General features: G+C 47.3%; 1 protein-coding gene across 1 annotated transcript in view; it reads right to left on the bottom strand.

The window, feature by feature from the left end:
- Positions 1-26,875, bottom strand: part of AK5 (adenylate kinase 5) — a 156,044-nt gene that overhangs the window by 17,910 nt on the left and 111,259 nt on the right. Inside the window, exons 11-12 of the mRNA XM_030571961.1 lie at positions 16,333-16,496; positions 14,090-14,206 (exon numbers count right to left, since the gene is read on the bottom strand). Coding sequence (XP_030427821.1) covers positions 14,090-14,206; positions 16,333-16,496 — 281 coding nt within the window. The remainder of the gene's footprint in view (positions 1-14,089; positions 14,207-16,332; positions 16,497-26,875) is intronic.

Consider the following 26,875-nt stretch of genomic DNA (forward strand, 5'->3'; position numbering starts at 1 on the left):
TCATATAAGAAGAAACCTAGCATTGCGTGCTTCTCAAACTGTGGGGCTGCCTTCCTTGGGGAGGCTTTGACCTTTTCCAAGGGAGGCACAAGTGAACCAAGGCAAAATTAAACAGGTTTTTGTGGTTTTTTTTTTCATTCTTGGGACATGGTAAAGACAGGTAATTTCTGAATTAAATAGAAGAGTATATTATATGCATTTACTTGTTCCCAGCTGAAAAAGAACCTGTAAATATAAGGGTGGCGGGGGGAACCAGGCAGGTTGCACTGTTCCCATGTTATAAAATATCTTGTGTGTCTGTATGTGTGTCAGATCCTTACAAAAATTCTGAGGATGATTCACAGTAATTAACTTTAAAGGGCCATCATGGATGTTTCTCTATATGTTGGGTTAAGAAAGCAGCAGTGCACTTTATCCTGCAGCCTGCTCAGCCAAAAATGCCCATTGACACTGAATTTTGTCTGAGCAAGAACTGTAGGACTGAGCCTAGTACGTGATAAGCTGCATGGAGATAATAAAATCATAAAAATGTGCAGCCCATTGCGCTGATGCACGCAAGTAAACCTAAACTATCCTTGACAGGTGTTTGTCCAACTTGTTTTTAAAAACCTCCAGTGACGGAGATTCTATAAGCTCCCTTGGAAGCCTACTTCAGAATTTAACTGAACTTATAGTTAGAAAGTTTTTTCTAATATCTAACCTAAATCTCCTGTACTAAAAAATAATCACATTACTTCTTGTCCTGCCTTCAATGGATATGGAGAACAATTGATCACTGTCCTCTTTATAACAGCTCTTAACATATTTGAAAGCTGTTATCAGGTCACACCTTTGTCTTTTTTTTCTCTCTCCAGACTAAACATGCCCAGTTTTTTTAACTTTTCCTAAAAAGTCAGATTTTCTAAATCTCTTACCACTTACGTTGCTCTCCTCTAGCCTAAGTATGGTGCCTAATACTGGACACGATACTCCAGTTGAGGCCTTCCCAGTGCTGAGTAGAGTGGGACAGTTAACTCCCATGTCTTACGTACAACGCTCCTGTTAATACACCCCAGAATATTACCCTTTTTTTGCAACTGCATCACATTGTTCACTCATATTCAGTTGTGATCCACTATAACTCCTGGATCCTTTTCTCTGCAGTATTACTGCCTAGCAGGGCCGGCGCTTCCATTTAGGCAACCTAGGCGGTCGCCTAGGGCACCAGGATTTGGGAGGGCAGCATTTTGCTGCCCTCGGCAGCAATTCGGCGGCGGGAGGTCCTTCCACGCTCTGGGTCGTCGGCGCCAATTCTGCGGCGGGTTCTTCACTTGCTCCGGGACCCGCCGCCGAAGTGTCCCGAAGACCAGGAGCGGAAGGACCCCCCCACCGCAGAATTGCCACCAATGACCGGGAGCACGGAAGGACCCCCGCCAAAAACCCTGGTGCCGCTCCTGCTGCCTAGCCAAGTTATTCCCCACTTTGTATGTGTGCATTTTATTTTCCTTTCTAAGTGTAGTATTTCTATACTGAATTTCATCTTGTTGATTTCAGACCAATTCTCCCATTTGTCAAGGTTGTTTTGAATTCTAATTCTGTCCTCCAAAGTGCTTGCAATCTCTCTAGCATGGCACCATCTGTAAATTCTTAAGTGTACTCTCTTCTCCATTACCTAATTCATTAATGAAAATATTCTATAGTACCAGACCCAAGAAGGACCCCTGTGTGAACCCACTAGATACATCCTTCCAGTTTGACAGCAAACCACTGCTGAACCACTCTTTGCATCCAACTGTGCATCCATTTTATAGTAATTTAATCTAGACCACATTTTCCTAGTTTGCTTATGAGAATCCCATGTCAAACTGTGTCAAAAGCCCTACTAAAAAATCACAAAATATCATGTCTACTGCTTCCCTCCCATCCACTAGGCCAGTAACCCCGTTAAAAAAGGAAATTGTTTGTTTAGTGGGATTTGTTCTTGACAAGTCAATTCTGGCTATTACTTATAGCCCCATTATCCTCTGGGTACTTACAAATTGATTGTTTAAGAATTTGTTCCAGTATCTTTCAAGGTATTGAAATTAGGCTGACTGGTCTAAAATTCTCTAGCTCCTCTTTGTTCCCCTTTTTAAAGTTAGGTACTATGTTTGCTCTTCTCCAGTTCTCTGGGACCTTTCCTTACCCATCCTCCATGAGTTTCTGAAGATAATTGCTAATGGTTGTGAGATTGCTTCAGCTAGTTCCATGAGTACCCTAGGATGAATTTCCTCAGATCCGTCAACTTGAAAACATGAAACTTATATATATATATATATCCTTTAAACTACTGTTTCCTAATTTTAGCTTGTATTCCTTTTCTCTTATAGTTAATACTGTGTTGAGTTTCTGTCACCACTAACCTTTTTAGTGAAGACTGAAGCAAAATAAGCATTAAAAACCTCAACCTTCTTGATGCCATCAGTTATTGGCTCTCTTTCCCCACTAAGTAGAGACCTGAAATCCTACACTTTCCTTTGTCTTTCTCTTGTTCTTAATAAGAGAGGAGATGTCTCTCACCTCCTCTTATTCCCTTTTATGTCCCTTGCTAGTTGTAACTCATTTTGTGCCTTAGCTTGTTTAATGATCAACACATGTAATGAGAATGTCAGATATGATCTCCATCCATGTGTGTCTGAAATCCTTTGAAAGGGACATTTCAGAGTTACGAACAACCTCCATTCCTGAGGTGTCCATAACTCTGACGTTCTACTGTATTTATGTTGACCTGTTAATGTGTTAAAACCACAACTGCCTTGTCCATGCTAGGATGTTACCATGTATTGATTACTACATGTCAGCTAACAAGTGATTTTTAAAAAGATACCTTCTTTCCTTGACAAGGCCTTAGTCTCACTCTGCCTCAGTTCCCCATCTTAAAAATGGGATAATACATTCTTACCACATGGTAGGGTAGGATGGGCAGTGAGAATAAAATCCATTGACCATTTAAGGTGCTTAGATACTGTGGAAAGGAGCTTGACAGTACTGCTCCATATAAAGGAGGCACAATCTGTCCCACAATGCTCAAAGATGCAGGATATGGAACAATCTAGGATGCTTCTGAGTACCCTCAACTCTCACTAACTCCAATATATTGGGTCTTCAGAATGTTTCCATAGGACTACTTACAGAGTAAGATACTGCTCAAACTGTCCCTATGTAATTTACTCTTTCACGTTACACTATCTTATGGAAGCAGCATTAATTTATTGATAAACAGGATTCTCCCCCCTCCTATCCCACCTCTCAGCTACAGGAGCATTTAATACTAGTTCCATTTAAAATAAAAAATGTGTCTGAGAGAATATGATGGCTGGGCATTAGTGCTGGGGTGCATGGATTCATGAGGGAATTAGTTTAGGGCCTCTAAGCTTTGTATTTCTATAAGAACAATTCCTGAAGCTTTCTAAATAGTATGTATCTTTAATACTTGTAATGATTTTCGCATATGCTGTATATATACAGCTTCACCACATTCCTGATGTCACCTCTTGTCATTCATTCAAACATAATGTGGTAAGAAAATATTTTTTAAATGCCCTTTAAAAGAAAAAAATGACATTAGTCATCAGTCATGACTAATTTAAAATGTTTCAAAGATTTACTGAGTTACCTACAACCAAATTCGCCCCTTATGGAACTCAAGTGGCTTCAGTGTTGCTACACCAGGGATGACTTTGGTGACTAGTATTTTTCAGCTAAGTTTTAAATATCTGGATCTTTATATTTTGTTCTAGAAGCTGATAAGGGTTCAGTGTTGCACAGTCTCCAGTGGGTTCCTGCAGTGCCCATAGAGCAGCGGTTATCAAAACTAGGGCTGCTGCTTGTTTAGGGAAAGCCTCTGGCGGGCCAGTTTGTTTACCTGGCGCATCCGCAGGTTCGGCCGATTGCAGTTCCTACTGGCCGCGGTTTGCCGCTCCAGGCCAATGGGGGCTGCAGGAAGGACGGCCAGTACGTCCCTCAGCCCGTGCTGCTTCCTGCGGTCAGGGCCGGTGCAACCATTTAGGCGGACTAGGCGGTTGCCTAGGGTGCCGATATTTGAGGGCACCAAAAAGCGCCCCCAATTTTTTTTTAAATGGTTAAGTAGCCGCTGCTGCTGGGACAGAGAGGGAGTCTGAGCTGCCGGTGGCAGCTGGCAGCCCAGGGGGTCTCCTGGGTCAGGGCGCTGCCATGGCAGCGGGCAGCCCAGGGGGTCCCCTGGGTCAGGGCGCCGCCGCGGCAGCCGGCAGCCCAGGGTGTCCACTGGGTCAGGGCGCCGCCCCGGCAGCCAGCAGCCCAGGGTGTCCCCTGGGTCAGGGCGCCGCCCCGGCAGCCAGCAGCCCAGGGTGTCCCTTGGGTCAGGGCGCCGCCATGGCAGCCAGCAGCCCAGGGTGTCCAGAGGGGGTGGCAGTCGTGCCTGCGGACAGTCGACTGCTCGTGCGGCTCCAGTGGACCTCCCGCAGGCATCACTGCGGCAGCTCCACTGGAGCCGCGGGACCAGCACGCGGGGCGGCGAAATTGCCGTCCGCCTAGGGTGCTCAAAACCCTAGTGCTGGTCCTGCCTGCGACCCTCATTGGCCTGGAGCGGTGAACTGCGGTCAGTGGGAGCCATGATCAGCCAAACCTGTGGACAAAGCAGGCAAACAAACTGGTCCGGCCCGCCAGGGGCTTTCCCTGAACAAGCGGAGGCCCTAGTTTGAGAACCACTGCCATAGAGCTTAATCCAGGAGACAATATCTGTGGAATTCTGGGAAGGATTCCTTCCCCTGCTCTGGTTCCGACATGCTGCTCTGGCAATGAATAGTGGCTGCAAACAACCCGCAAGGGGCTGAGGGAAAAATCCCCAAGAGCAGGCACTGAGTTGGGTCATGGCACATACTGTTCAGGCCATTCTGGCTTGTACCTCAAGTAATAGGCACAAAGAGTTGGCAGCAGGTTAGGAGCCTCCAGGGCTGTCTAAGTTACTGAGGGCCAGTTCAGCCCCTGTAGCAGCCCAAAGCCACCTTTGTTCCCCCTTGCCCTGGGCTGTGTCTCTTGGAGATCCAGTACAGAATCTGATCTTCTGTCTCTAGCTGTCATCTCTCACTGCTCATATGGATCCTTCAGATGTCCCTCCTGTAGCAGTGCTATGCAGCAGGTGGCCTCTGAGCATGGCCTTCCCTTAACTTCCTCTAACACCATCTGGGTGTTTGCTCTCCGAAACTGTCAGTGAGGTGTAGGATGACCACCGGTCCCTAATTGGGCAGGACAGTCCCGAAATGTACATTGCAAGTCCCAGTCCAAATGCTCCAGGTCAGCATTTGCCCCAGATTCCCTGTGGCACCACTCCATGCCTGCCTGACGTGGTGCCAGTCTCCTCCTGGTAGGGGGGGGGCTGAGGTGGGCCTTTGTCCCCTCTTGCCATGAGGGTGAGGCCCCACCCCATGATCCTCCTCTTCCCCCCAGAGGCCCCACTCCTGGCCAGGCCAGAAGCTGGGCAGTAGTAAGAGCCACCCAGGGAGTCCGGTCTGCTGTGGGGAGGCTTGGACCTTCCACCTGCCCTGGGTGGCACAGACATGGGAGGGGGCAGGGACATGGGCTGTGGGCTGTTCTTGTACAACCCGGCACCCCACCCAGGGCAGGTGGAGGGTCCGAGGCTCCCCACAGCAGCCTGGGCTCCCTGGGCGGCTATTACCACTGCCTGGCTCTGGTTTGGCCATGGGGGCAAGACCTCCAGGTGAAGATGGGATGTGGGGGTTAGGGCCATGAAGGTAGAGGGGGGCTCCTGCATCCTTCCCGTTTTAACATTTTGAAATGGCGGTCACCCTAGTGAGGTGTGAATTAAATGGTGGCCAGATATGAGAGTGGAACTCACTCAGTTAGGCCACTGAAGGCACTTATCAGGTAACTGGACTCTGGCTGTGCATTCTGCACATTAAGAGGGGTGAGGTTTGAAGTGGGACCTTGGTGATCTGTTGGCAGCTCAGGACTACCCGGTAGCTCCTCTTTGGGCAAGTCTGTAGGAGCTGTGCTAAGCTTGTCTCAGCTGGAAGTTGCCCTTGGCAGCTATTACACTCAGCTGTGCTGATCAGTGCCATGGGGCGTTAATTGGACTATTCAGTGTTAAATACTTCCATAAAGTATTTTGAGTTTTCACAGCTGCCTGGGACATCAACAAGGCTAGTGTTCTGGCCTCTGATAACTAATTGGTCTGGAATCAATATTTCAATTTAGGAACCGTGATTACTACCTCTGTCTTTCGCCAATAGAACTTTGATGTGCTAGAGATGGCTCTTGGGAGCTTTTATTAAAATTTGCCACCAAACTGAAGAGATGGCTTTCCTGCCTTTGATGGAGTCAACCCCTCCCACTATTACTGCCAGAGAACTTTACCTCTTGGGAATCTGCTGAATATTAAAAAAAAATGCTGAATATTAAAAAAAAAAAAAAAAATTCCAAACTAGCAGCCTTTGGAATGAATCTGATTGCACCTCATGTCAGTCTGTTCTAAGTATCTTTCAGGGTAGGCTATGCCCCCCATCTCCTCTCACACCATTTCAAGTTACACAGATCAAACACAGCTGAACTATCAATGTACTGAGTAGAAGCCTGAGCCTGAAAACCTTTGCTCAGTTGAATGCTCCTTACTTACACTACTCATTACTCTATTTGCATGAGAAAGAACTACTCATTTGAGTAAGGGTTTTCATATTCAGATCCTATTTCAGATACAGTCACTTCCAATAAGTGCAATCACTATATGTTTATTTGTCCAGTGGTGCTGCCCCCCGCCCCTTCCCCCTTGGATATAGAGTTTCTGTAGTCCTGCCCCCCGCACTCTGCAAAGACATGCAAATATATGTAGCGTTTATCAGAGGCAGAGAGGGAACATTTCTGTGGGAGTCCCTTTGTTAAATTGGCACATGGAAAGAGACATGGGAGAATTACTTAATTTTGTGCACAGGAAGGCACTAATGGACCAAAAATGAATCTCTGACCTGGCCAACTTTATTGCTAATTATCTTGACTGGGTGTTGAAGCCATTTCTCCCACCTCCTGTGGCTTTTGTGACTCTTTTGTAGTGAACAGAATCTATATAAAGCAACTAAAGGTCCACTGATAACTCAATAAGTCTTTACAATATTTTAAATGAGTTACAAGAGAATATGTAGAGTGAAGGTGCAATATAATGGAAAAGACGGTTACTCACCTTGTAACTGGTGTTCTTCGAGATGTGTTGCTCATATCCATTCCAGGTAGGTGTGCGCGCCGCACGTGCACGTTTGCCGGAAACTTTTTTACCCTAGCAACTCCAGTGGGCCGGCAGGTCACCCCGTAGAGTGGCGCCACTATGGCATTTGATATATACCCCTGCCAGCCCGCCCGCTCCTCAGTTCCTTCTTGCCGGCTACTCCGACAGTGGGGAAGGAGGGCGGGTGTGGAATGGATATGAGCAACACATCTCGAAGAACACCAGTTACAAGGTGAGTAACCGTCTTTTCTTCTTCGAGTGATTGCTCATATCCATTCCACGTAGGTGAATCCCAAGCCTTACCTAGGCGGTGGGGTCGGAGTGAGAAGTGGCGGCCTGGAGCACTGCAGAGCCAAAGGCCGCATCATCTCTGGACTGCTGAACCAGGGCGTAATGGGAAGCGAATGTGTGGACTGATGACCAGGTCGCCGCCCTACAAATCTCTTGGATTGGCACGCGGGCAAGGAAAGCCAACGATGATGCCTGTGCTCTGGTGGAGTGAGCAGTCACACGGCCCGTCGGAACGTGGGCCAGGTCATAACAGGTCCTGATACAGGAGGTAACCCAGGAAGATATCCTCTGCGAGGAAATTGGTAGCCCCTTGACCCGGTCCGCTACCGCCACGAATAACGGGGGGGACTTGCGGAATGGTTTGGTCCTGTCCACATAAAATGCTAGCGTCCGACGGACATCTAGCGAGTGGAGCTGCTGCTCCCTGCGGGACGAATGGGGCTTTGGGAAAAAGATGGGGAGGAAGATCTCCTGGTTAATGTGGAAAGCTGAGACCACCTTGGGAAGAAAGGCAGGGTGAGGTCTCAGCTGCACCTTGTCTTTATGGAAGACCGTATACGGGGGATCTACTGTGAGGGCCCGTAGTTCTGACACCCGTCTAGCTGAGGTGATGGCCACTAGGAAGGCGGTCTTCCATGAGAGATAGAGCAGGGAGCAAGTAGCTAACGGCTCAAATGGAGGACCCATGAGCCGAGTTACGACCAGGTTGAGATCCCATGAAGGGGCAGGAGGGCGGATCTGTGGATAGAGACGCTCCAGTCACTTCAGGAATCTCGCCACCATAGGGTGAGAGAAGACGGAACATCTGTCCCCTCCAGGATGAAACACGGAGATAGCCGCTAGGTGGACCCGAAGAGACGACAACGCCAGACCCTGGGCCTTGAGGGACCAGATGTAGTCTAGAATAGTGGTGATGGGAATCTCCATAGGGAGAAGATCTTTCTCCGAACACCAACAGGAGAAACGCTTCCACTTAGCCGAGTAAGTAGCCCTGGTGGAAGGCTTTCTACTGCCCAGAAGAACCTCCCGAACCAGGATAGAGCAGCGTAACTCGGAGCCTGTCAACCACGCAGGAGCCATGCCGTAAGGTGCAGAGACGGAAGGTCCGGGTGACAGAGCCTGCCGTGGTCCTGGGTGATCAGGTCCGGATGTAGGGGCAGAGCAACTGGGTTGGCTACTGAGAGGTCCAGCAACATGGGGTACCAATGTTGTCTGGCCCACGCTGGAGCTATGAGAATCACCCGAGCTCTGTCTCTGCGCACCTTGAGAAGGACCCTGTGTATCAGCGGAACGGGAGGGAACGTGTAAAACAGGTGGGTCGCCCATGGGATCAGGAAGGCATCCGCTATAGACCCGGGCTCCCGACCCTGAAAGGAGCAGAATGTTCGACATTTCCTGTTCTCCCTGGACACGAAGAGGTCCATCCGGGGACGACCCCACCTCTGGAAGAGTGAGAGGGTGACATCTGGACGGAGGGACCACTCGTGCGAGCGGAAGGACCTGCTCAGTCAATCCGCTAGAGTGTTTCGTACTCCCGGGAGATAGGAGGCGGAAAGGTGAACGGCATGGGCTATGCAAAACTCCCAGAGATGCATCGCCTCGAGACATAGGGGAGAGGACCTGGTGCCGCCCTGCTTGTTGATGTAGAACATGGTCGTCGTGTTGTCGGTAAACACCGCGACACAACGACCTTGAAGGTGATGGACAAACGCTTGACAAGCAAGACGGACCGCTCTCAACTCCCGTATGTGGATGTGGAGGTCCAGTTCCTGAGGGGTCCACAGGCCCTGAGTTCTTCGGGCGCCGCAGTGCACCCCCCAGCCCAGATCTGAGGCGTCCGTAGTCAGGGATGCCGAGGGCTGGGGCGGATGAAACGGGAGCCCCGCACAGACTACGGACTGGTCCAGCCACCACCGAAGGGAGTCCAGAACCCTTTGGGGAACGGTGACAACTGTGTCCAACGAATGTCTGGCCGGCCGGTACTGCGCGATAAGCGAAGATTGAAGAGGCCTCATGCGGAGTTGGGCATACGCTGTCACGAACGTACAGGCCGCCATATGTCCCAGGAGGGCCAGACATGTTCTTAGAGAGATCAGCGGGGCTGCCTGCAAGCGCAGAATGATGGCCGACAGCGACTGGAACCTGGGCAAGGGTAGCAAGGCCCTGGCTAGGGTAGAGTCCAGAACGGCCCCGATGAACTCTATCCTCTGCGTGGGGAGCAGAGTAGACTTGTCCACTTTGATCACGAGGCCTAGGGCAGCAAAGAGGCTGCTGATCCTGCGGACGTGGTCGCGGACCTGCAGCTCCGATGTGCCCCGGATCAGCCAGTCGTCGAGGTAAAGGTACACGTGAATGCGGCTGCGCCGAAGGTGTGCGACAACGACTGCCATGCATTTCATGAGCACCCTCGGGGCCATGGAGAGGCCAAACGGGAGGACCGCAAATTGATAATGTTGGCGGTCAACCACAAAGCGGAGGAAACGCCTGTGCTGGGGGAATATGGCGATATGGAAGTAAGCGTCCTGCATGTCGAGGGCGGCGTACCAGTCTCCGGGATCCAGGGATGGGATGATGGTTCCAAGGGATACCATACGGAACTTCAACTTTACCATAGACTTGTTGAGTTCCCACAGGTCGAGGATAGGCCTGAGGCCCCCCTTGGACTTGGGGATTAGAAAGTAGCGGGAATAAAACCCCTTGCCCTTCTCGCTCTCTGGAACCTCCTCTATGGCTCCCTTGACGAGGAGTGTCTGCACCTCCTGACGGAGGAATTGCTCGTGAGAGGGGTCCCTGAAGAGGGACGAGGATGGTGGGTGGGGGGGGGGGCAATGAAAACTGCAGGTGATAACCGGCCTGCACAGTATGCAAGACCCAACGGTCAGATGTTATTTGGGTCCACGCCGGGAGGAAAAATGAAAGATGGTTGGAAAACTGCGGGGAAGGATCCGGAGGGGAAACTGGTACTGCGCCCTCGGGCGCACCTTCAAAATGAAGGCTTGGGTCCAGGAGGGGCCTTGGCGGAGCCTTGGTTTTGCCCCGTTTGGCCACCCGACTGTCTGCGTCGGCTGTTCCTGCCGCGGCGCCTAGTGAGGTCCTGCCGCGGATGGAATTGAGGATACGGCAGACGCTGCTGTTGTTGGTTCTGCTGCCGGAATGGCCTGCACTGTGTTGCAGGCGTATGCATCCCCAAAGACCGTATTATGACCCTATTGTCTTTAAGGTCCTTTAGTCTGGGGTCTGTTTTAGCGGAAAACAGGCCCTGGCCTTCGAAGGGGAGGTCCTGGACAGTATGCTGGAGCTCTGGCAGAAGGCCAGAGACCTGAAGCCAGGAAATGCAGCGCATTGTAAGCCCCGAGGCAAGGGTCCGAGCGGCCGAGTCCGCAGCACCTAAGGAGGCTTGTAGCGAGTCCTCGCTACCTTTTTGCCCTCATCCAGGATGGTGGTAAACTCCTGACGGGCGTCCTGTGGTAACAGCTCTGCAAATTTTCCCACAGCTACCCAAGAGTTAAAGGAGTAGCGGCTAAGGAGGGCCTGCTGGTTCGAGACCCTGAGCTGTAGCGCCCCCGCTGAATAGACCTTGCGGCCCAGGAGGTCCATCCGTCTCGCCTCCTTAGACTTGGGTGCCGGGGCCTCTTGACCGTGGCACTCCCTGTCGTTCACCGACTGGACCACAAGGGAGCAGGGTGTCGGGTGAACGTGCAGGTATTCATAGCCCTTTGAGGGGGCCATGTACTTCCTTTCCACTCCTCGAGCGGTCAGAGGGATGGAGGCCGGTGACTGCCAGATAGTAGCGGCGTTGGCCTGAATAGTCTTGATAAAAGGCAGGACCACTCTGGTGGGCGCATCGGCGGAGAGGATGCTCATTACAGGGTCCTCGATTTCAGAGACGTCCTCTGCTTGAATGTCCAGGTTTTGTGCCACGCGTCGGAGGAGGTCCTGGTGTGCCCTAAGATCTAGAGGGGGAGGGCTGGAGGACGAGGTACCCGCCACTGCCTCATCCGGGGAAGACGACGAGGAAACCCCCGGCAACAGAGCGTCCACGGGGGGTTCTGTCTGGGGCTGCACCTCCGTCACTGGAGGGAGCTCTGGGTCCTGGTGGCTGGACCTGTCTTCTGCTTCCGGGGAGGGAGGGGGTCTAGACACCGTTGCCTCTGGTGGCCTGCGTTCCGCCGCAGGGCGGGGAGTGATATGTTGTGGACCCTGGGCTTGGCGGTACGCCCATGGGGTCCAAAACCCCCACTGTTGAGGCCCTCGGTCCTGAGGTGGAGGGTCCTGAAACAGGGCCGAGTGTCTGTCCTGGCCCAACGCATAGGCACTCTCTGCCTGAGAGGACACGGATGGTTCCCTTGAAGGCCACGCAGGCGCTGAGCCAGTTTGATAGACCTCTCCATATGCCGACGCCGACGCTCTCCTCGGTGCCGAGGATCGGTGCCGCGACCCGTACCGGTGCTGGGATCAGGACTGGGAATGGCGTGGTAGTCGGTGCCGGGATCCGGATCGGGATCTGCCTCGAGGTCGGTGCCGAGAGCGGGACCGCGATCTTCGTTCAGCGCGGTGCCGGGACGGCAGTGGGGACCGGGATCTGCCACCTACGCGGTGCCGGGAGGTCGACCAGGATCGGGACCTACCACCGGCTTGGTGCCAGGAGGTCGACTGAGGAGCTGAACGGCTCCTAGTGTCTCGGTGCCGGTGGTAAGAGGAGCCACACCGGGACCGTGCAGATGCTGATCGGCGCCGCGAGTGCGACCGGTACCGCCGGGGAGAACGGTGCCGGGACTGCAAGCGGCGCCCCGAGCACGAGCGTTCACGTCTCCGGGGCGATCGGTGCCTGGACTCCGGAGACAGTGCTCTCAGCATCGATTTGCCTCTGGAGGTTACCCGTCCCGGGGGTGCCGTGGTCTGAGGCTGCGATGGCTCTGTGAACGCTATCAAGTCCCGCGCCGAGGCAAAGGTCTCCGGCGTAGATGGGACTAACAGCTCGACCCCTGATCTCAAGGGGGAGCTAGGAGGGGCTGGACTCAACGGACCTTCCGGACACGGAGTCAATAGCAGCCCTGCAGCCGGTGCCGCGGCTAAGGTAGGTGCCGGGCGTTCCACTCACGCCTGCCTCGATGGTGTTGCAGACGTCGAGGGTCTTGGATCTGCTCCCGGTGCCGGGGATGGACGGTGCCGGGGAGGTCCGGTGCCGGAGTAGAAGTGGCCAGTTGCGCCGCCTGCGCCGGAGTCAGTGCCGCTTCCATTAGGAGAGCACGGAGTCTTTGATCCCTCTCCGTCTTTGTGCGAGGCTTAAAGGCCTTGCATATACGACACTTCTCACTGATGTGCGATTCCCCCAGGCACTTGAGGCACACATCGTGGGGATCGCTAGTCAGCATTGGCTTCTTGCATGCCAAGCACTGCTTGAAGCCCGGCGAACCAGGCATGAGCCCGGTGCCTGGCGCCGGGAAGGGCAATGGCCCACCCGCGAACAAGTTAAACAACTAACTAATATACTACTTCAAACTGTCTATAAAACTATTTACAACTACGACTACAAACAGTGTACAGGAGAGCTAGGTACGTGGACAGCAAGCCGCACTCCACAGTTCCAGCAACTGACACGGTGGTAAGAAGAAACTGAGGAGCGGGCGGGCCGGAAGGGGTATATATCAAGTGCCATAGTGGCACCACTCTAGGGGGCGACCTGCCGGCCCACTGGAGTTGCTAGGGTAAAAAAGTTTCCGGCAAACGTGCACGCACGGCGCGCACACCTACCTGGAATGGATATGAGCAATCACTCGAAGAAGAATACATAATTATTATTTTCCTCCAGGATATAAACTAATCAGCCACTCCTATTTTGCTTTTTCATTGTGCTAGTGATCTTGTGCAAATTCAGTTCAGGCACTTATTTAGAGAGAATGGAATATTTTCTGCAGGCTGAGAAATCAATAACTGAGACTTCTCTGTAGATCTTTGTGCATAGTGAAAAAATCAATAGCTTACTTAATCTTTGTAAACTACCATACAAAAACTTGCAAAATGCTCTTTTATGAGTATTTCAGCATGCTGCCTACCACAATAATTTGGCCTGTGCTTTGCTCAGGCACAATGGTTGCAGGCACTGAGAGCTCTGACTCAACTTAAAGAGAGAGTTTAACAATGCATCTATCAGTGCTTGAAATTCTGTTATGCCACATTGCCTTTTGATGAGAGATGCAGTAGCAGCACAAGCAAACTGAAAGTGTAGCTATAATGAGAAAAGTGACTCTCAAAATGGCAATATCTTACTAAACAGAATTGTTCTCATCTGTATTTAATGTAACTTAAATGGCTAAAATCAATTTTTATTCCTTCTGGCACTGCAGAGGCCATATAGTTGAGGGAGTAAGCTGGATTTGCTGTATTGCTGGCGTTCCAGATCCCCAGTGATCAACAGCAACTCTCTACTCTCTCAGCCAACAAGTTGGAACAGTGGCTTATAAAGAGTCATATCTGTCAAAACTAGGGACCTGAGTAGCTGATTTGTGTGTCAGATGCAAGTTGCATTTTAATATCAGCAATAATGGTAAATAACTAGATGTTCACCTTGCATTCAAATTCTTCTCCCTGTTTCACGTCCCTGGGATACCCATCAATCAGAAATCTCTTTGTGTCTCCTAAACTGGCAGTCATGGCCTCCTTCAGTAGCGCCAAAACAATATCCTGTATTGAAGAAAAAGAATTCTTGGTTACTAATAAATATTGCTTTAAAGGACTCAGTTTTTACACATGACCTTTAATCTTATGTCTTCAGGAACTACCACAACTCTGCTTTGCTTCGAGAAGGTCCTTTGAAAGCTGGCTTTTTTTTTTCTCTAGCTGCCCAGGGAAAGGGTAATTTGCTATATGGGAGGAACAGCTTTCCCCCAGGAACAGCTATGTCACACAAACCCAGAGCCAGGGTGAGAACAAACCTGTTCTGGGTTTTCCAGGATCTTTCCTGTTGTAATGCGCTGTTGTTGTCGGACATATCTGAGTCTCAAAATCTATCTGGGGACTGTGACAGACTCACACTATCCTGTAATAGCCTGAACAAACCTTATGGAATTAAGATAAACGTTACTGAAGTAAGTTAAACTGTACTGAAATACATTTGGAATGCAGTTGTGTATGTGTTACTATGTGTATGTGTATGTGTTACTATGGCACCCTATCCACCTTCTCAAGCTGGGAGGGGGATGCAAATGTAATTCCTCCATTATCAGCCCTTCGACACCCCTCTCCCCCCAAGGTCTGTATATACTAGTTCAAACCAGATTCTCCAGGAACCAACAAGCAAAGAAATGTTTTTTGGATAACTAGCCTGGTTTTAAACTGGCTGATGGCCTTCCTCCTGGTCCTGCAAATGGACAGGAGCCCTAGTCCACGAGGACCCCAATTATTAGCATAGAGTTGAAAGGACTGGACCTACTGAGGTCCCATAAAACTGGGTGCTTGTTCTGAGCTGAAGCTGTGATGAACTGGTAACCACAAAGAATCCCCTAGGATGGGGAGTGGAAGAACTGCTCATGTCAGAATCCATGTTAGGGTTAATTCTGGTAAGTTTATTAGCATCTGTGTGGGTTCTTTTATTGTTTTTAATATGATTTCTTTGTAGTGTTTTTACCTTAAGAATAAAGCAGGCTTGCATAAGAAGTGCTGTGTTTTAACTTATAACTGTAGCAATTACACCTAACCATCTCTGATGACAAAAGCAAGCAGGTGTTGGTGGGCAACCTGTCTGTGCTGGAAAGAACACAATGAAGGCAGGAAGCTGTGCAGCCTGGAAATACCCCAGTCAGAAGGGAAAGAGACACTGGTCCCCAACCAGAAAGGCAACAACTGAGGACCTGGAAACCTGAGAGTGCCTTTGCTCAATCACTGAGGGAAAATATGGGTGCAGCTGCCCTGAACCGTGTGGACCATGAAACTTTATGACATTATAATGACACTTCATAATCTGATTGTATTTTGACGTAGTGTCACATTGTGTCAATGCAATGTTGTGGTATCCTGCTGTAAATGACAAGAGAATTTGCCCCACCAGACAAACTGGGGAAGATAACAACACTGAGCTAGACCCAGTACTCCTTTTAATTTCCTATGGGCGACATTTCTTGATGCCTTTTATTAACACACACATCTCTTGATCGAACTGTACTTGCTGCACATCATATTGTCCATGATTCTGGCCTGCAGCCTGACCCCTTTATGCTGCTCAGATGCTGTAAAGTGGGGGGACCTTTCCCGCCCCTCCACCCTGCATCTGGAAATTATTGTAGTTCAGAGAAATTTCCTGGCCAGAGACTGAAATAACAGCCCCTACACCTCTTCACATTCCCCATCAGTTGGCGCTCAGTTATTCTGGGCTGCCAGCCAGTTCCTTAGGGAGCCATTGCAGTTAATGTAAATTAAAAGAGCTGCTAGGGATGCTCCAATTTGCACTGAAGGCCATGCCAGCTCTGGCACCAGCCCAGAATTTGGAAGCTGTAAAAGTGGCATAAAGTTCCCTAAGCTGCTACTTCTGTGTTGCATCTCTTGCAAGGTGTAGCATGCAATCTGGCACGTTGTGTTTAATAATTAATCTACCATAGGGAATTTATGGGTATGGTGTGAGAAGGGACAACTACGTCACCAGGATACAAAAGAAAGAGAAATGCCACATATCTGGGAATGAAGGATCCTCTCTGTCAAGCTCTAGGCTTACTTCCCCTCAGGCGGGAATACATACCAGTGCTGCTTTCCTATTTCCACACTTTTTGAGGGACATCCCCTGCCCCCTTTATTTTGCAGATGAAACTACAGCTTACTCCAGGCACCAGTTCGCCACATTCCATGATGTCTTTGATCAGTTTGCTCCTCTCTGACGATGATGTTAATTCACGTTGGAGGAGGTCACCAGTGGACAGACGAGTAAATCCATATTTCTGTGCTAATTGTTCACACTGGGTTCCTTTGCCAGAGCCAGGGCCACCTTCGTGAGAGGGAAAAAAATCTTAGAGTTAGAAACAGAAATTGCAGGGAGCTGAACAATTGGCCTTTTTATTAATCACTGCAGTTGGGCAAATGTAATGAAAATAACATGAGTTCTTGTACTGACTGGGCGTTTAAGTACATAGTTAGTTAGTTAAAGCATTCTGTGCAGAAACTGCCTGGTAACATATTACCATTAAGTAACACTGCTGAAAAGAGAGCAAGCCCCTTGATCGAGGATTTTAACTCTTAAAATACGTTGTTCCTTTTTCTCTTCATTAACTTTCAGTGCCATTAACAAATTCTCCTTTCACACTGATTTCACACTGGTGTACCAGTGGAGGCCCTTGGAATAAGTAATGTAACTTAATGGCAGTAAATTACCAGGCAGATGCTGCATAGAATTTCTTAGCTAATTAACTGTGACCTGAAAGCTCATCCACTACAAGAAGTGATGGCATTTTCTTGTACAGAGATGCACCAATAGGTAGCAGAAAATTCTGCTCGCCCCTTCCCGAGGGGGAGCCAGTTTCTTTTGTGGTTTGTCCATTCCAGTGGCTGACAGATTAAACTGGAAGCTTTGTTCATTCTCCTCAGTGCTGGGAGATACTGGTTTGTTCTCCAGAGCAAATCATGAGAGTTTAAAGAAAGCCAGAAATAAATTGTGTTTTGTGGTCTGTCTTTTGATTTTTGAACTCTCCTTGCCCATCGCTGATGTGTGAGTGACAATTAGTACTGTCCATTAGTACGGTCCACTCCCAGATTTACTGGGAAAGGTGACTTGCTCCTGCTACAGCAGTTTTCATTCCCACATCAACCAGACCCCTGCCCAGCACTTAATTCCCAGCTTCCCCTTTCCCCCACATCTGCCCAGGCCCCCCAGCCTCACCACTGCTCCTTCCCTGGCTGAGCATTGCAGGGAAGGAGGAGGAGCTGATGAACTGGGGCTGTTGCTCACAGGAGAGGAAGGCTGCTGGCCTCTCCCTGCACCTTCCTCCTCCCCTCTCTTTCTGTGAGAAACTGAGAATAGCCTTGGGAGCTGAGGGTGGGGGGATGGAGCTCTTTCTGCAGTAACTTTGATTGCTTGCTCTACCTTAGGAGGCAGGGCAGAGGACAGACAGCCAGTCAGAGGGGGATTTTCCCCGGGCAGATCTCAAGTTCGTTAGAGCACTGTAGCCTCTCAGGCCATCAGGAGAAGGGCTCCAGCCCAGCCAAAATCCCATCATGCATGGAAAAACTGTGAGAGTTGGCCACCGGAGTGCAGTGCCAGCCTTGGGGCACCAGGACTTTAGCCCTTCTGGAGACAGTCTCACTAGACACTCCAGACTTAAAACAGTTTTCATCCCTGCCTGGAGAAAACCGTATCTGAGCATCTGACTCCTCCAGGACCTGCCTCTTGGGAAAGAGCAGCCAATCAGGACTGCTGCAGGAGGTAGGCAGAGCTCCCCCACCCCATCCTCTCAGGATCTGAGAGACATTTGTGGGTTGGCAAGGTGAGGAGAGGGAGCAGCCACTGCCATTGTCACAAGAAGGGAGGAAGGAGGAAGAAGCAGAAAGGGACGAGTGGCTCAGGACAGCTCTGCTTCCCCCTTCCCACCTGTGAATAATGGGTCAGTCTGCTCCTCCCTCACCTCTCCATCCCTGCAACACTAGCCTGAAAAGGGGGCGAAGGGGCAAAGAACATTGAGAGCTGCATCCTACCAGCCTGGGAAGGGGATGAGGGGATGAAGAACCCCTAGAGCTGCCCCTCCCCAGCCTGGGTGGCAGGTGAAAAACTGCTGGAGCTGCAGGAGGAGCAGAGGTGTGTTGGGTGGGGGAAGGAGCCTATATGATGCTAGGAAGGGAGCAGAATTGATGTGGGGGGGGAGCAGGTAGGATGAATTTAATTGTCAGCCTGTGAGATGGGCAGATATGGGTCTGAGGTGGCAGAATTGCTCAATTAGTATATTTGGGTTCAGGGAGAAGCTGGAAACTCAGCAGCACCATTACCAGGCAACATTTTATACAAGACTGAGCTCAGCTGGATCTTCCTGGGTGAGAGCATCAGCAGTAGGCACCAAAAAAATTGCCTTACTCTGTACATTTGGGAGAGCTAGTAATACTGTCATTGTCACACATGGGGGCAAGGGAGAGTTCAAAAATCAAGACAGCCCAAAACCACAGTCTAATAGTTAAAAGTAAACCTCATGATTTGGGTGTCTGACTGATAATTTTTGAATGTTTGAGGTTGGCAATCAACACTGTCAACTCTAATATCCAAATACAATGCATACTACTCTACTATATGACTGAGTCCAAGTTTCATCCATTTTTCTTTCTTGATTGCTTTAGTCAATAAATATGGGCTGACACACTCATGAATTTAGCCATCAATCCCCTTCAGGAGCAAAAGTATCCATGTTCCAGGCCTTCACATTGAGTTGTAAGAAAATGCTGCCCAAACAGATCTCGTTCAGTGGCATTACAGGTGTAACTGAGAACAGAAATTAGGCCATAATGTAACAGTGACAAAAGAATGCATTTGTCTTATATAAACGCAGCGCCTTTTATTAGAGTCGCAATGAACATTGTTAACATACAACCAAAGAATCAGGCGCTGCATCTTCACTGAGAATGTTTTTGGGAAAAGGGTTAGTCTTTGAGATAACCTCTTTTTTTTCCCTTTAGAAAGACAGGCATCCAGATGCCTTGTGTGAGGTGGCAGTGTGCAGGCCCAGAGGCAGAAATGTAAGCATCTAGGAAATTTTTACTGCAAAAACTTAGGTGCTGAGTGAGTCTAGGCATGTACACGATTAGGCAACTCATAGGTGCTGACTCTATGGGTGTTCTGGGCAAGGCCATCCCTAGTCATGGGGGTGCTGTGTGGGGCCCTAGGCCTCTGGGGTGGGGGGCTGGCCCCAGGCCTCCGCAGGGAGAGGGCTGGGGGAGGCGTTTCCCCGCTTCCCCCCAGCCCACTCTGCTCTGCTCCCCTGGCTCCCAGCCTTGAGGGGTAGGGTGGAACCGCCCCCCCCCCCAGCACTTGCCAGCAGCGCAGCTGGGGCAGAGCCAGGGGGCGAGCACCCCCCGACATTTCAGAAAGTTGGAGCCTGTGGGGCAGCTGCTGAGCAGGGTTTCCAGTAGTGCCTAAAAATGGGATTTAGTAATTTAAAACTGGGATTAAGGCAACTCAGTACATCTGTGGATCCAGACCTAGGTATCTGGGTACTAGCCACAGATGAGGGTTCAGTGGTAAATATGAGCCAGCTATCCCCACAGAATCCTGGCCAGTGCATTAGGCACAGTAGCCTCACCTCCTCACTCCACATGAGGAGGAGCCTCACAGCCTGAACCTCATTTTTTTAATGGGAATGAGGCCACTAAGCACCTCACAGAACTGGACTCAGAATGAAGAGATGCAAGTCACGAGTGAAGCTGCAAAGACCTCAGGACGGTAGGATGTAGCTCTTTATATTAGAAACTGTCCCTTTGTAACAAAGTAACATAGTAATTAAAAAAAATTGGAGTAAATATTCACATTTAAGGCTAGCCTGTGTCTTGCCTTTGTACATGTGCACAGGGAGAAGGAGGAAGGAAGGAAGCTTCCAGCATTCAACTCAAGGGTCAGTCACAGCCCCTTTACTCTTGGAGATGCAGAAACTACTTCCTCCTAACAAGCCTAGGAGCAGGTGGGGCCAAGTGGTGGAGTTCCACTTTCTTCATCTCACTGGTCAGAATGCTCTGTCCCTATTGCCTGATTTGCTAAACCCTGGTCTCTCTAGCTGAGGAGTTTTGGGAGGTTGCAGATGAACATCCCTGCATATTGTATAACACTCAATGCAAGGTCCAACAATGAGAGTTTACAAATCTAAACCAACCAATGCAAAGAGTAGGGAGAGTTCACTTCTAATATTCTTCTTAGGAATACCCACACTTTTGGCTGCTGGTCCAGAAGGCTTATTATCATAAACCTACCTGTGATCGAAAGACTAGATGAGAGAATTATGTTTACTTCATGATGTGCCAGTATGAATATACATGCTGTTAGATGAGTGTTAGTTGTAAAATCAGAGTAATAAGCCATGGACAAGAGCAAAGGTAGCAGCAGTGGAAGTGGCAGCCAGTGCGTCCCTTGGCTTGTGCTGCTTCCAGCAGCTTCCATGGGCCTGGAGCAGCGAACCGCGGCCACTGGGAGCCGTGATCGGCCGAACCTGCGGACGTAGCAGGTAAACAAACCAGCCTGGCCCGCCAGGGGCTTTCCCTGTACAAGCGGCGGGACAAGTTTGGGAACCACTGGTCTAAATCAAACTACAAGACCATCCTTCCAGCTATGTGTATGCAATCAGTAAAGATAATACAGGGGAAATCATCATTAGGCTAGAGACACTTAGATTTCTTTAAAACATTGTTAATTACAAACAGGAACATTTTCTCTGGCTCTCCTAGCTAGCTGATGTTCTATTTATCCATTACCCATCTGTGTTGGAAATGTGAATCTCCTTTAGTGAGAGAGCAGATTCGCACTGATCAAAATAGAAAATGAATATTCTTAATGGATGGTGCAGCTCAGGACTGATGCTAATAAAACCTTAAGCCATCTCAGTGATTAGGAATCATCTGGCTATCAATGCACTTTGAGGTATCAGTTGTCTGTGTTGCATCTGCCAATACACTAACCTTTTGTGTATTCAAGTTTTTAATTTTTTATAATATAAATGGTACTATATATTTATAAATATATTAGGGCTGTCGATTAATTGCAGTTAACTTACGTGATTAACTAAAAAATGAACTGTGATTAAAAAAATTAACCAAGATTAATCACACTGTTAAACAACAGAATACCAACTGAAATTTATAAAATATTTTTGGATGTTTTTCTATATTTTCATATATATTGATTTCTATTACAACACAGAATATAAAGTGTACAGTGCTCACCTTATATTATTTTTTATTACAAATATTTGCACTGTAAAAATGGTAAACAAAATAAATAATATTTTTCAATTCACCTCATACAAATACTGTAGTGCAATCTCTTTATTCTGAAAGTATAACTTACAAATGTAGATTTTTTTGTTACATTGTTTTGGTTTTGAGTGCAATTACCTAAAACTTTAGAGTCTACAAGTCCACTCGGTCCCACTTCTTGTTCAGCCAATCGCTAAGAGAAACAAAGTTTGTTTACATTTATGGGAGATAATGCTGCCCGTTTCTTATTTACAATATCACCTGAAAATAAGAACAGACGTTCACATGGCACTCTTGTAGCCGGCGTTGCAAGGTATTTACTTGCCAGATATGCTAAACATTCATATGCCCCCTCATGCTTTGGGCACCATTACAGAGGACGTGTTTTCATGCTAATGATGCTCATTAAAAAAATGTGCTCATTAAATTTGTGACTGAACTCCTTGGGGAGAATTGTATGTCTCCTCTTCTGTTTTACCCATATTCTGTCATATGTTTCATGTTACAGTAGTCTTGGATGATATCGCAGCACATGTTTGTTTTAAGAACACTTTCACAGAAGATTTGACAAAATGCAAAGAAGGTACCAATGTGAGATTCCTAAAAATAGCTACAGAACTCAACCCAAGGTTTAAAAATCTGAAGTGCCTTCCAAAATCTGAGAGGGATGAGATGTGGAGCATGCTCCAAGAAGTCTTAAAAGAGCAACACTCAGATGCAGAAACTACAGAACTGAACCACCAAAAAAATAAATCAACCTTCTACTGGTGGCATCTGACTCGGATGATGAAAATGAACATGTGTCAGTTCGCTCTGTTTTGGATTGTTATCGAGCAGAACCTGTCATCAGCATGGACGTCTGTCCCCTGGAATGGTAGCTGAAGCATGAAGGACTATCTGAATCTTTAGCAAAACTGGCACATAAATATCTTGCGACACCAGCTACAACAGTGCCATGTGAACACCTGTTTTCACTTTCAGGTGACATTGTAAACAAGAAACGGGCCACATTATCTCCTGCAAATTGTAACCAAACTTGTTTGTCTGAGCGATTGGCTGAAGTAGGACTGAATGGGTTTGTAGGCTATGAAGTTTTACATTGTTTTATTTTTGAGTGCAGTTATTTTTTGTGCATAATTCTACACTTGTAAGTTCAAATTTCATGATAAAGAGATTGCACAACAGCACTTGTATTAGGTGAATTGAAAAATGCTATTTCTTTTGTTTTTTACATTGCAAATATTTCACTGTATACTTCGTATTCTGTGTTGTAATTGAAATCAATATATCTGAAAATGTAGAAAACATCCAAAAATATTTAAATAAATGGTATTCTATTATTAACAGCGTGATTAATTTTTTTTAATCACTTGACAGCCCCTCTCCCCCCACTGAAATAAAGCCATTGCATCTCTCTGAAAGGTTAATCTTGGGAACAAACATTCTGTGCTCTATCGGGTGTGTGATACAAACAGTGAATCTGTAACGTAATATACCAGAGCCTCTTAGAGAGAAAGTAATGCATCAGTAAGTGAGATGTCTTAAGGACACTTCAGTGTTGCAAACTCTTATGGCTTTATTGAGAGTTTCATGATATGTGATATTTTATTTAAAGTTCCAGCTTTGGAGTCAAGTGAGTGTGCGAATCTTGTCTTTCATCTATTTTCCTAGCCCTTCCATTGTGGAGAAAAGCTTGAAAATGTGACCTGAGAATATCCTAAAGGCTCAGAAACCAGAAGACCAGTTAAAAAAAATGTTGTTAAATTCCAGAACTTTTAAGCCACTCACTGAAATCCTGTGTATTAAAGATCATCTTGGTTGAAAACAGAAAATAATCTTCATGTGCTTTCTGGAAATGCTAAAGGGATATTCAGTGCTTAATCAGGATGATTGTAGGGGAGTAGTTCCCATGGAGTACTGCAGAAAGCAACAACCATCATCTTCTAGCTCTGGCACTTGGAATGGTTTTAGGTATGGCTACTTGGACAGAGTGTTTGCTGTAGCATCCTGGTCACTGAAGTTGCTACAGCACCAAGATGGCTATGGGCTGAATTGGAGCTCATCAGTCTATTAGTAGTGGAGATTACTGACAGTTGGTCATAACTGCTGAGCTAATGAGACTCAGTAACTGGGAGGACATCTCACTGGGAGGAACATGAAGTAGAGGGAAAGCACTGAAGGTAAGCTGGGTTGAGGAGAGTAGATGTGTGACAGGCTCCTCCTGTGGTACACCTGTGCTATGTTCTGCTCTGTTTGGGCATAGAGGATTAAAGGTACATGTAGTGGGAAAAAGTGTGTGTGTGTGAGTGAGTGAGAGAGAGAGACACCATGAAAACAAGTAGCTGAAGAAGGACTACTTAGCCCTGTTGAGCTGATCTGTCAGAAACTGAGGAATTAAAATCCTGAAATATCTGGTATGAATAAAATCTTGCTATTTAGCATTTTCAACACTTTACCATATTATTTTTCTTTGGTAAATGTTGCCAGTACAGCCAAGGCCAATGGGTGCAGGTGAACCATGCTAAGAATGCCTTAAGTGTAAGTGGCACCAACTATTTCCAGTACCAATCAGAAAGCTTCTTGAGCCACTTCTGGTTCTGTTTATGCTTGTAGTTAAACTGTCTTCAGCCCTGCACTCATTGTAGGCACTGATTGTCACAGAGGGGTCAATTTGATAGGATCATTTAAATGATCAACCCTGCCACACATTAGTCCTGAAATAGTTATTGAATATAAACTATTAAGCAACTGTCAGAGGGAAGGGCTATGCCATATATGGGGGAAATGCCTACAAAACAGCATATTCATCTTTAATCTCATTTTAGATCCAGTTTGCCCACAAACACACTTTTAGTATTTTGCTAGCCAGGAAACGAATTAATTAATTAATTAATTAATTAATTAATTTAGATACAGCTGAGTGCCTAGCATCTGATCCAGACTCTAATGAAGCCAATGGACATATATTGTCATTGATTAGAGTGGAGATTGTCTCTGTCACCTATTGTATCAAATTCTGGCAGAAGGTGAGGATGTCTGGTGCATGCAACCATGAAGTCAGTATGAGTGCTGTTTTTCTTAGATGTGGTGTTAGGCTATCAGGTAAGTTAAATTGGTTAAAAGCTATCCACTAGATTTTCATTGTTCAAAGACTGTGAGAGTGCTCACTACTGTGTGCAGCTGAAATATAGTCAATTTGAGTCATTGGCAATTATTACAAAAATGTAAAATACTAGCATCCAAAAAAATCTCATGTTTCGCTAATTTATTTGGTTATAGCTAATTTCATGATTGTCTCTTCAGCTTGTATTTCTAAATTCAATGAATTGATCTTGTCATAGTCCATTACCCTGCTGTTATGTCTCTCATTTTCCTTTCTGATTCTACATCTTTGCTTTCATTGTCTGGATAAAACATTGATGTTGTTGTCTAATTAATTTGTCTTGACTGCATTTCCAATTAATTCCTACTCTAACCCGCATGTAAATCTTTGCTAATCAGTCCATGTTTTCGTTCCCTTATTAGAGACGTTTGAGATAAATTAGATTTGTTAATGATTTTTTTAATCTCATAAACAGTGTTTCAACTTATCAGCTACAGCAGATGTGCATATTTACTTCAATTATTATGTAAACAATTAAAACACTATTTTTTAAAAAGTCCTTCTTACAAGTGGCTTGGCAAGTCCAGATTTCTTCACTGAAGGCAATTGGGGTAGTAGGAGTCCTTCTGTCCTTCTCACTGGGAAGAGCAGAATTTTCGCATATGCTGTTACAGCTTCTAGTTCCTTTACAATACTTTTAAGGGCTCAGTTGAACTCCCTGTGAAGTCATTCTAAAGACTCCCATTGTCTTCAGCAGGGATTGGACTGGGCTGCTAGGCTGTAATCCTGCAAACACTCATACAGTGACTCTTCCCTGTGTAAGTACTGATATTGACCTCAGCTGCATTACTCTTGTGAGTGTTTGTAGAACTGAGCCCTCTGTGCATTAGTCCAAGGAAATAAATAATAGCAGCCAGTGTTTCTTTGTCTGCAGAGACCAGATATTGCCTTTGAGAAACACCCACTGTTCCCATGAAAGATGTACTCATACAGGCAGCAAAGGCAGTTTAAATATCAGTGCTCCAAGGAAGACAAATAGGACCTATATATTGGAATCTTCTTCTATGACAACATGGTGGCATCACAAGAAGATCACTTACAAATCCCATAGAATAATGCTGTCAAAGCTACGCAGAACTCTTCACTTCTGTTACACTGGCACAAAGCAGCATAGGATGCCAGACATAAGAAATGAGGTCAGGAGCGGCGCCAGAGTTTCTGACACCCTAGGCGGATGGCCATTTTGCTGCCCCCCGGGGCCCCGGTCGACCTACCACAGTGATGCCAGCAGACGGTCCGCTGCTGGAAAGGCTCCGGTGGAGCTGCCACAGTGATGCTGGCAGGCGGTCCGCTGGTCTAAAGGCTCCGGTGGACCTGCCGCTTCCCCCCCCCCCCGGCAAAATAGCGCCCCCCAAAAATTCTGGCGCCCTAGGCCATTGCCTAGGTCGCATAAATGGTAGTGCCGACCCTGAATGAGGTGCATAATGGTGATTGCATGGGGAAACTTCAATGGTGCCTGCCTGGTCCTTGATTCTCTGAAAAGCAATTTACTGAAAAATATACTTTTAAAAAAAGAGGATCATGTGTTGTGATTTGGCCAACAGACTAGCAAACAGTGGTAATATCTAGAAAAACATGTCCTTCACCTGCCTATCTGAACTAAGACAGCAACTTCTTAGTGGGCTATACCCACAAGTTGGAGATCAGCAGGATTGAGCCTATTTAAGTAGATTAGTTCCCTGTTTCATTACATCTTTCCTTCTGCTTCTCTTTAAAAAATGGCACAGGATATGTCAGACAAAAGCTATGCCTTATGAAATCTTGTTGGTGAGTGACTTTTTTCAAATTAATGGTTTTTTCCCAGATGTATTGCAATCCCTGTCCTTAGTCTCTAGGATCTGTGATAAACTATATTTACTGATCTGTACTTTTTCTCTCAGTTACGCTTCTCTTTTTCAGCTTGTCTATCTAGATACTTAATCTCATCGTGTTAGAATCTGGTGCCTTTCTTAAACATTATGCTTACTTGTGTTTTCCTCTAATTTTTGAGCTTCATGGAAAAGAAATTTCGAATTCATCTAGCCAGGTACAATACCTGATTCTAAGAGCTAGGCTGATGCAATAAGGCAAAAGAAACATATCATATGCCTGCGTGTCTCCTGGAAAAACAGCTATAATTTCAGATGTTGAATATTTTAAATAAACTACTTGCAAATAAGAGAGAGGTCAAGAATTATTCATAAAACAACCAACTAAAGAATAAATGTGAGAAAAACGTTGTCTGAGCGTGGACAGCTCACAAACATAAAATTTCTGAAATTTGTTAC

Source organism: Gopherus evgoodei, chromosome 8 (assembly GCF_007399415.2).
Source record: "Gopherus evgoodei ecotype Sinaloan lineage chromosome 8, rGopEvg1_v1.p, whole genome shotgun sequence".
NCBI classification, from domain to species: domain Eukaryota; kingdom Metazoa; phylum Chordata; order Testudines; family Testudinidae; genus Gopherus; species Gopherus evgoodei.